At 32.5% G+C, this 11,263-nt stretch overlaps 1 protein-coding gene across 4 annotated transcripts in view; it reads left to right on the plus strand.

Annotated features, from left to right (window-relative positions):
- LOC132704269 (uncharacterized) overlaps positions 1-8,293 on the plus strand; it is a 44,390-nt gene extending 36,097 nt beyond the window's left edge. For all 4 annotated transcript variants that reach the window (XM_060674140.1, XM_060674141.1, XM_060674139.1 and 1 more), the window contains exons 6-7: positions 6,342-6,509; positions 7,395-8,293. In XM_060674140.1, coding sequence (XP_060530123.1) covers positions 6,342-6,509; positions 7,395-7,460 — 234 coding nt within the window. In that variant the 3' untranslated portion in view covers positions 7,461-8,293. The remainder of the gene's footprint in view (positions 1-6,341; positions 6,510-7,394) is intronic.
- The last annotated feature ends 2,970 nt before the right edge of the window (positions 8,294-11,263 follow it).

The raw sequence follows: 11,263 nt of genomic DNA on the forward strand, positions 1-11,263 counted from the left end.
AAGCTCCTTGACTAGATAGGAGGCAAGAATTGACCATATTGTTTGACTTCATGATACGATATCTCTGAGGCACGGTCAAAAATCGACATTCAATCTTCTAAAACTAAAACACAAATGCTTCCCCTTTTGCTAGTTTTTGATATATCTCTCGATTTTATTTTAAAATGTCATCAAATGCCATCAACCCGTTGCACTTCGAGCAGTTACATTATTGCCATCTTTCAGCACTTATTAGCTTAGTTTAATTTAGCTTAATTTGCAACGACGAAAAAAAAAGTTTTATAGTTTCTCAGTAATAATTATGTTCTGTGTGTTCTTCTACGCGACTTAAATTGTAAACGAAATTACACAAAGACTTTAAGTTTCAGATACACGATTCTATAATTAAAATAGATGCAATAACAACTGGTGAAGGTTATTTTAGGGTTAGGTCTTTGTTTTCGGAGGTCTATATCTATGCAAAACTGAAAATAGATGCAGAATACGTCTCTTATATTAACTTTTATTAACTTGATATATCATGGGGAATAAATAATAATAATCGATTTGGTGAATATTTGGCTAGTAACATATGTTATATGGTATGCGTGTTTAGTTCTAACCAAAAATTACCTAGTACTAATGCGACTATGATCAAGGAACCAGACAGACATCTTTACCTCACTAGGACTGATCACCGTTTTGAAAGAAAAACAAATTAAACAGTACCAAAAAGAAATAAAAATAAAACGTTTTGATGTAGTATCTTCTGGTAAAATTTTTTGCGAATGAGCCTTTTGAGTCATGGTATTAAAAGAAGAATATACGACCGAGCAAAGCGAAAACATATCACAAAGTTTTTTCTTCGAATGCCATACCTATATGAAGATATACCGACCTGAACGATTAAAAGTGTTTAGAATACTGCTGACAGAGCCGCTAGGACAGTCGGTACCGTCTACAGGATGGTCGCGGGAACGGAAAATTGGTTGGGGGGCACCTCAACGACGGCAGACACTCCAAAGACGTTACAGACTGCAGCCTCTTCTTTGATACCGACCCAGGTACTACCCACAAACTATGCAAGCCTGAACTTCCTTACCTTACTTGTACATTGACTTTCTTCTTGGTTGGCTTCGGAGTGTGGAAAACTTTTTGTATATAGACAGTTGATCCTGGTGGACTTGTACATACGGACTGTAATTTATTGTAGATTGAGCGGCTTTATATTCAAGAATTATTCTTAACCTAAAGTACTCCCAAAAATTGGAATTGTTCGAATTTTTTCTATTGACTCTGAATTATTTTCGGTGCTTGAGTCAGAGAGTTGACAAACAAGACACAGAAAATTCTAGTCTTCACAATTTGAGAATTCTTTCTCCGTGTTAAAATAGACCTGGATTTATTTCGTACTGTACATATTTCCAATTGTCATCGAAATCTACTGTTCTTGTTTAGTATCCTTGAAAAAAAGTTTATCCATTATGTAGAGTGTTTCAAAACAAATGATAAAAATTGAATGTGGTGATTTCTTGTTCAAAATCAAGGGTCTTAAAAACGAAAATGGAACTAGAAAATACTGCCAGAGTATTATTACTATTATAAAAACACACTTCCTGATATTTTTTTTATTTCATTCTTCTAACTAAATTTATCTCAAATCTTATGCTTGTACTAAGAAATGTTTTTTTTTATTTTATGTTTTATTTAGAAAATTGTGACTCCTCCAATTTTTTCATATTACTATTTCGTCTTTGTAAAAGAGGAATTACGTCCTTGCTAGAAATGTACGCCTGTTTGGTTTATTCTATCTGGGAACATTTTCCATTAGATTGGGTACTCCAGGATGCGTAGGATAAATGCATGCACTATATCGCAATTTGAATATACGCTATAAAAAATTATTTGTTTTGCTTATTTGGTGTGTTTTTATTGGAGTTATATTATTTAAGAAAAATGTTTACGTTTTAATGTTTACACGTGAACAGATCAATTAGTTGCAGAAATTTTTATTACTAAATCCTTTTTAAAATCTAATTGTTTCGAAGATAATTGATAAATATGAAATACAACTGTTTGACACCACACGACTAAAATATTTTTTGAAAACAATTATTTTTAACATACTATGCTTTACTTTTTATTTTTTACTTTATTTTTATTGAAATTTTAAATTATCATTATTTTTTCGCTATTTCACCATTTTGACTCAACGTTTATGTAATAAACTGTTAAACAAGGAATCGCCCCCCTTAAGTTTTTCAAATTTGTTTTAAAACACGTTATATAGGGTAATTTTTTATTTATGATTATGAATCCAAAGTGAAAAAAGTTGATCAGTTTAATATTTTGTTTAAATAGCAAGCAATCAATCCTCATGAATGAATTAACAAATCCGAGGAGAGTACCATAAGAATTGATTTTGCACAATATAAATTGGGTAGGTCTAGTGAAAATTCTCTATTTCAAACTGTCTGTCTATACTCCATACTCCTACGACATGAAGAAGAAAACTGTTGCACACCTAATGAAGAGAAAAGATGGAGAGATTTTACCAATTGAAGGACTGTGATATCGAAATGGATACCACATTCAGCATAGCGCCATTTGAAACGGTAATTGTGGATAATAAATGATAATAAAGAAAAATTGCATTTTCATTTTCATTGTTTAGGTAATTACCTTAAATATTTCTTGAGTTCTTCCCTTCCCTTTCGGCTAGTTTTGGTTAGACCTAGATTTTATGGGGCGACTCTGATATAACCAAACCTGTTAGAAACTACTTATGCATGGCTGATAAATTGTTTTTGCCTGTGCAACTAGCTGAGTTTTGTAAATACGGACATGTGGTGAACAGCAAGCATATAAGAAACAAAACAATTTTTAATGAAGCGCTAGTACCGTTCAAGGAATACATTACTAGCTACCTTTCCCTAGCATCTGTAATAAAAGTATATTATAATTAAATTAAATATGTATATATTCCACATAATTCTAAATAAAAAATATACTGCTGTTCTAATTAAACATTAATGTATAACAAATATCTACAAAAATATTCCTTGCTAGTTCAAAACTTCTAGCGATTTTGCTGCAACCAAAAAATATGTAAGAGAAGTTTAAGTGTGAAACAGTAAAATTTAAATTTTAACCTCTGGTAAAATATGCGGTAAAAAAATGTATTTTAAAAACAATACTTTCAAACCTCGTAAATTAAAATCAATTTCTTCGCCATAGGCACCATTTGTAGCTGTGCTTGCATATCGTAAATAATCGTACAAAAGCTCAACTTCTAAATTTTCTTTTCAACAATAATAGTATAATAACAACAAAAATTATGCAACATTTATTTGTTACACGCGCGACTAATAATAAACGTGTTAACTGGAAAACTAATATAGGTACCTATAATATTTTATGTATATGTATGTCAACCTGGGGAACAATTTGCGTCAATGAGTGGTTTTAACCTGTTTTTAAATCACATTTAAATGCGAGAACACGTCAAACAATATTCGACTTACGTTTTCTATTGAGAATTTTCAGACATGCATCGTCTCAGTTTAAGAGAGTCTTAAACAGTGATCGTACTACTTAAGACAAAGAAGAAAATACCTACATAATTAATACACGTCATAAAATCTTTTGCACTTGCAAATTTCGAGGACGAACTCTTTAGTCACATGCTGTGATTTACAAAAAATTATACATACGTAACTATCGATATCGATTTTAACGGTTTACTATATCGGTCACGGACCACCTACTTTCACTTACGTCGGTTCTAAGTATATCAAAACATATGCACCAAGCGGCGGACCGTCGACCTACGATTGGCCATCCAAAAGTATTACAAAATATAATTTAATTTGATTGAATTTATTTCCATATTAGTATTTGTTATAGAGAAATTGCGTCAGTAAATTTGAGTTTTTGATAATGTTTAACACCTTGTTGTGGTTCGATTAGATGCCCATGCATTTCAATGAGGAATATTTAATACAAATGCGTGATGCACCATCTGTGGCCTAGTAGTTGAAATTCAACTTATATATATATATATATATATATATATATATATATATATATATATATATATATATATATATATATATATATATATATATATATATATATGATAATACTATAATTGAAGTACATAATAAATTTTCTCTACGAAGCAGCACGAATGAACGGAAACAAAATTTCATATTCATTTGTGAAGCTGTAATTTGGCCCCATATATGTAATACTTTTCTAGTTTCTTGAACTTGGTGAGTAAAAAGACCTTTATTTCTCAAATACTCGCGACTAATGACAATCAAGGGGTATAACAGCTTTCAAATGCTGTATCTACACTGCATGTGGTAAAACGAATCATGAATATGGGCTAGCCCGTCTACTTCCTTACGAAAAGACAATTATTTGTATATATCTTTGTTTATCTATTTTTAACGATGAACAAATTTGAAAAACGGAATCATTTTTTCCAAAGTGCAGTTCGATGGCGATTTTCTCTATATTCCCGATTTTTAATCTAACGCATTAGCATTTATTTTCATTTTATTGATTTAAGACAGCATTCAAAATCCCCATAAAAAATGAAGTTGATTGTCTTGTAATCCTGTCAAATTAATAACTTTTTTTAAAATTAACGATCAATAAAAATATTTGAAAATGTTGTTGAAACTGACATTTACCAATCGTTTTTAAATTTTAACTTGGTGAGTATATTTCCATTACGTAACACATATAATTTTTTTCGCTGTGTAGGAGTTGGAAAGTGGGTTTTAAGAGTTACATGCTTAATAGGTTTTCGTAAATTGCTTTTTTAAGTCTGTGACATGCATGTAGATGATCACCTCCATTCTGGGTGTTGTATCGAATATGTTAAATATAGTGGAATGGAGTTCTAAACTTTTTGGTTGGGTACAAAATGAAAATGTTGGGCCCATTTTATATTTTCAAATAGAAACTTATAATCGACGTGCGGGAGCATTTTTCTTGAAATTCAATATCTGATTTTCAAATGAATTTTATTAAAATACTTCAAAAAATCGAATATGAAATACGCAAACTCTGAGGTGTATTTCTGAAATCTTTATAATTATTTCTTATCAATATAGTAGGCTATGTCGGTAAGAATGATTAATTCTGGTGTCAAAGCGTTTGTTTGACAGTTGTTTGACGTCAGTTTTTAAATTCAGTTTTTCGCGTCGTATTAATGTGGTGTTTAAAATATCCGAGCATTGTTATTTTACAAAAGAACGGGCCAGTTTACTAATGAGGAGTAGGCAGATAAGCATTTTATATAGTTTCTGTGTTCTACTTTTTTCAAAAAGGTTATTAATTCATTAATAAGCAGTTTTTTTTAATAAGAATCGTTTATTATCGTACTTGTTGGTAGTTGGTAAATAAAAACTGGATATCTTTTTGGATAGATATTTTATTTTTTAGAAAAAAGTTCTCGATTTACCCAGCGCAGTGGCGACGTAATTAACCAAAATATAATTTGTCGATAGATGGTCAGTGGCACTCCCCTGATTTCCTTAAAAACATAATGCCAAGTATCTCAAGAGTTAAGACGTTTAGGACGTCTGTTCATATGAAGTTTTCTTTTTAAAATGCACTCAATAATCGATCCCTTAATTATTGACATTCATCACACGTGTAAATGAATGTCAACAATTAAAAATCACCCTGTATATTTCTCAGAAGCTTGTAAAAAGTATTTTAGTATTATTTTTTTGATTTTATAGATAAAAGGCAGTGGCTTTAGGTGAAAGCCTTGCTGCTTCATCTAGCTATTCTCCAGTAGTATTTGAAAATACAGTGCAGTGTCAAGGAAGCATTCTATTTCTAATAATAATTTAGATAATCCGAAAAACACAGGAACGGGAACATGTACACGCAATTTAGTGATTATATCCTAGGGTGTGCTCAACTTTGTTTTTTTTTATCCAAAGCGTTGGTATGCAAAATTTCAAAGCATAAATAAATTAAAGTCAGTGAAAGGAATGTTTTTATTGTCGATTTTGATTGCAATTGCCTATATACAGACGCTAATTTGAATTATTCCGTATTCCAAATTGTTTGCGCTTGAAATATTTGGTATGCCGGAGAATAGATTGATATTGCTCATTAGGCGCATATTAAGGATAACTCGCTCAGGAATCATCAACAATCCATTCTGGAATTTAATATTTAGGCTTAGGTAGAGTAATTTTTGCATAACTGTACATATAAAGTAGTTAAAATGACGTTAGAATTAATTTGGTCTCAGGTTTTATTATTACATTTTTATATTTACATTTGTTATCGTATTTGGAAAATTTTTAACGTAATGCATTTTATTTTCGCAGCTAGTAGCAGGTTCTGGGGCAAGCGAAGGTTCCGACGAGCACGATCACGGAGGTGTTGCCGAAATTGACATCAAACACGACAACGGTGAAGGTATTCCTGGACCTATCACCAGGTTTTTCGTGATTGCTAACCGCGGCATTGCCAATGTAATACAAGACCTCATCTTGGTAAGTTATATTATTTCATGATTCAGCTGTAATTCTCTTGACAATGACGCTCTGTTACGGTCTGTACTGTGACATACTTTGCACACATAACTTTATTTTCATCATACAATAAATTATTTAGCTTATGCTTAGGCTTTTTTCTAGCTTGATCGACGAAAAAATTACTCTTGCGCCTTCACTGGAATCAATGGGTTCCTCAGGGTTTAGTTGATAATATTTTTCTGCTTCTTACAGTGACGTTTGGTTAACTCAATTTGTTAATTTATATGAGTCTTTTTGATTTGTCGGTGCAGACCCATTTGCCATTATTTCTCCATGCGGTATCAGCAGAAATTTTATTTCATAGATGGATCTGGTTGAACAAGAAACTAGTTTTCTCGAAACATGTAAACATTAAAAAATTGATTTGAATTTAGGGATCGGGCAACAAAGTACGTAGCAAACTGAAGCTCCTGAAGGCAATATTTGGTTGAATCCTAATTTTATACATACGGACAGACGAACAGACAGACAGACTTTTTTGTACGTTACAATTGAGGAGATATGCAGAATTATGTAAGAGATATTAAATTTAAAATTTGTCCTTGCCTTTCAACATCACTCGTTGGCAACATGCAGATCCACTTTCCGTTAATACGCATGCATTTGGACATCTATTAGGAGCATGTTTATTTTTTGACTTAAAAAATTCTAAAATCTAAACTGAAGAAGTTTTGTTGTTCAGTTTTCGTACCAGTCGGAATAGAATTATGCTAAAAACTTTCTTGCTTGTGCCTCTTGCCTACTTCTATACCTGTTTGCCTACTTATTTTGATATCGCATGTTTGTAAATATACGCATATGCCGACTGATCTTGGATTATTAATGCAATTTCTTATTTTGCAGCGTCTCGCCCAAACCAGCGAGAGATTAGTGAACTTCAAGGCTCGTTTGATCACATCCCTTATCTAAGCGAACACGTTGCCATCAAACACCAGTCAAAACTTAGGACTCTTCGAGACAATTTCAAAACGACATCGACAACAGGGACATTTCTTTTTGTTAGACTAACGGATCAAATTTGTCTTACAATAATTGAAAAATTTCGTTATATTTTATTATTTAAAACACGGTTTGTTGTAAATATTCTAGCTCTTATTTTTGCGTTTCCACTAAGCAATTTTTTCTTGCCATTATTTCAACTTTCTGTCACTAATTTTCAGGTTCTATTTGAATTTGGTTTTCCTTTGAAAACGGCTATTTGTAATATTTTCGCTTTGAATTGTGATTTGCTTCCAGCACCGCTTTCTTCGAGTCTAATTGGTAATGCAAGTTTTTAAGTTCCAAATGAAATGATCTAACTAGTTAACGGGCAATTTTAGGTTGTATAGTATTAATTCCTCTTCACTTCCTTATATTTATTTTAGTTCCTATTGCTTATGGCTTCGGATTATAATTTCAAACTTAAATAGGTACTCTAAAATGGCTTTTTTTCTTTTAATAATTGAATTGAGAATTATCGCTTCGTGGAACTTAAAAATTTTGAGAAAAGTGCATTTTGTACATAACCTGAACAATTGCTCACCTGTAAAATTTTCATGAAATCCTTAATTGTTGTATATATGAAAAGATTTCTACATCGAAATGTAGGAAAATTTTTCTCTCTTCTCTTATTCTATATAGTAGTTTTAGTGTAAATAGATCGGACAAAATTTAAGAATGCAGTCAGGTTCATAAGAATGTGTTGTTAAAGATAAGTAGGAAATGTATGTTTTTTAAATTAAGTTAATAAAATGTAGTTAGGATTTCGTTTTTGTTTTTGTCGAATGTCCTAATAACACCAACGATTTTTAGTTAAGAATACATTTCAGTATTAAGTTGATAACGACAAATATTATTGGCTGACAATTTAACCTTTTTGGAAGTAATAATAAAATCTTGAGATGTGTTGCGGTATTCAAGTTTCTACGTCCGCTGACGCATCCCACATTTCGACCTCCATTTTTTCCAATTTCCCCAGTCATCCTCTGTTATCGGCCTATCTTTCATTCTTCTTCTTATGCTTATTCTTAATGTTGTTATTATTCTAATCGAGGAGATGCCTTAATAACAGATTTAAGTTTGTATTCCGTAGATGTCGTAGGATCTTTTTTACATTGACGATGGGATCCGTCTGTAATAATATCTTGAAATTTTCCCTTATAGTCAGTTGACCACCGTCAGTCATGACTACCGCAGTATAGTAGTATCTTTTATAGTTAATTTTTCACAGGCTACTGGAATACTTTTTACAAAACTTCTGGATTCCTCTTGCGTCGGTTTTTGCTGAGTCGAAATTGATGACGTTTCGCCAATCATCCTGGTGGCTTCTTCAGAGCTTGACTGAAACTGGCTCATATTTTACTCTGTACCTGCTTATATAGTGTTGAAGGGAGCGGAGCTAAATGAGAGGCATAACCACCATCTCTGGTGATTTCCATAATGGTGACAGGTAGAGACCTGAGAATTAAAACACCTTACCTCTGTTCTTCTCTCCAATAATTTCCATATTAAAGATATTAGGCGTTTGATCAAAAAATACACTTCACCACTTAACCGCAACTCAAATCTCTAGCTGTCACCAATATGGGAATCAGTCTTCCGAGACGGTGGTTATGTCTCTCATTTAGCTCCGCCCCCCTCAAACAATATATAAGCAAATACAGAGTAAAATGCGAGCTAGTTTCAGTCGAGCTCTGAAGAAGTCAACAGGATGATTGGCGAAGCATCAGCAAGTTCGACTCAGCAAAAACCGACGCAGTTCCTCTAATTTCGCCAACTCCCATTCTTCTTCTGTTTGTTGGTTCATATTCCATCACTGCCTTTGGTCATCTTTCGAGGTTAGTCATCCTTACGTGGCCATATAACAACAGTAGCTGTACTCTTCCTATTCGTCCTCTTATTTCCTCATTATATGTATGTCCTATTCCTGAATGTTCTACAACCTCTAAGGTAAAAATACCATTTCAACTATCAACAACAAATCTTTTATTAAAAGCCCAAATCTATAGACTTTAGAGTCCCTATAGAAAGCAAAGTTTTTTTTAATTATTTTTATTACTTTTTTATTATTTATGGGGTGCTAGCTGTCTCAATAATAGAACTATCATTGCAAGATACTAATATGTGGATTTATAGTTCGCTTGAGGAGAGAGTTAGACTAAAGTAAGACACATTTAATGCCTTTATTAATTAAAATATTTATTTGCGACAGTTGCTTGCCGACGTTTTCATGATTCCCAAGCGAAAGCAGCTCCCAGTCATGTTCATATCTATTGAATATGTATGAATTTAGTGATCGCAAGCGTGCACTTACGAGTTTATTTGTTTGTGGAGGCATATAAAACTAATATAACTCATGTCTTGGATTTGCTATTTCACAATGGAAATATGAACATTTAGTCCTATCAAACCTAAGAATTGTATTTCTAAGTTCCATTCGTAGATAACACTTCTTTTCTGGTGGTTTCCTTTACCAAAGCTCATATTACTGCTTGAGAAGATCTCTTGTTACTTTCTTTAACGAGCTTAAGTAATTTTCGTCGAGATGGTTCGCCTACAGAGGGCAGTGCAGCATATTTAAGCTCAGACTATGGCACGGTGTTTTCAAAATGGCTCAGCGTCCGTCAGTGATGAATGACGAGATATAGTGAATTAATTAAGCAAGTTTAATGGAATATTTCTAACATTCACTAACAATGGAAATGGAAAAAACATGATAAAAATTAATAAAAATGTGATTTATTTTGTTTATCGAAAAATGAGTTTTTTTGTTTTTTTGTCTCATAAACCTTTTTTGAGCGATTTCATTTCTTAATTTTCGTAAGACGAGTAGACTTTAGTATTCCACTTCATTTTCTTCAGCCCATTGAATTACGTTGTTAATTGATTTGATCGCACAGTCAATTGTTATATGTTGCCTTATTACTTTCACTTCTTACCGTCCTTTATCTTGACCATTTTCACCCCTTTATCCTCCAAAATATCTTTATTCCAGTCTTCTATATCCATAGTATTAACTTCGGGAGTGAAATCTTGCAGTAAATCAATAATTTGTGATCTTACTGCATGGATCTTCTTATTCCTTATTCGACTTCTTAGGACACTTAAAGTGCCAATAGTTTTCTATAACTTCAGGTTTTTCCACGCCAGGGTCAAATTCAATTTTCTATAATGAACAGGATAGTTTAAATTTTGGAATTATCGGGGATATTTGGATTTTCCAATCACTACTGCTTACTCGCTCAGGTTGTGATGACAATTTTTCGCCTAAAATCTTTAAGTAACGTATTCAAAAACGCCTTTTATATTTTTGCAACCAGCCGCTTGCATGAAAAAAGGAGATTCACGGTCACGGGAATATTTTTCTTTCTTTGTTTTAGAAACCACTTATACAGAACCTTTACCATTGGTGGACACAGAATTTCTTAAAGTTTTCGTTTTTCCTGGTCCGTTGAGAGTATTAATGCTTTTGAAAATATTCCTTAGACACCTTTCTTTAGGTCTACTAATATATTTGCGTTATCACCTAGGCTTAAATGTTTTCTATTCTTTGCCATACTATACTCGCAAAACGACCTGATGCAAGAAACTGCTGTGATAAAATTACATAAAAGGAAACAAATTGTTTAAAATCCTTTTCACTTTGTGCACTCTATGGAATACAATAACAAAAAATTGTCTGTTCTCTGTTTCGAGTAGTTCACTTTATAGCAAATTCACTATACCACGAGTCT

Source organism: Cylas formicarius, unplaced genomic scaffold, assembly GCF_029955315.1.
Source record: "Cylas formicarius isolate icCylForm1 unplaced genomic scaffold, icCylForm1.1 PGA_scaffold_7__23_contigs__length_41026272, whole genome shotgun sequence".
In the NCBI taxonomy this organism is placed as follows: Eukaryota; Metazoa; Arthropoda; class Insecta; order Coleoptera; family Brentidae; genus Cylas; species Cylas formicarius.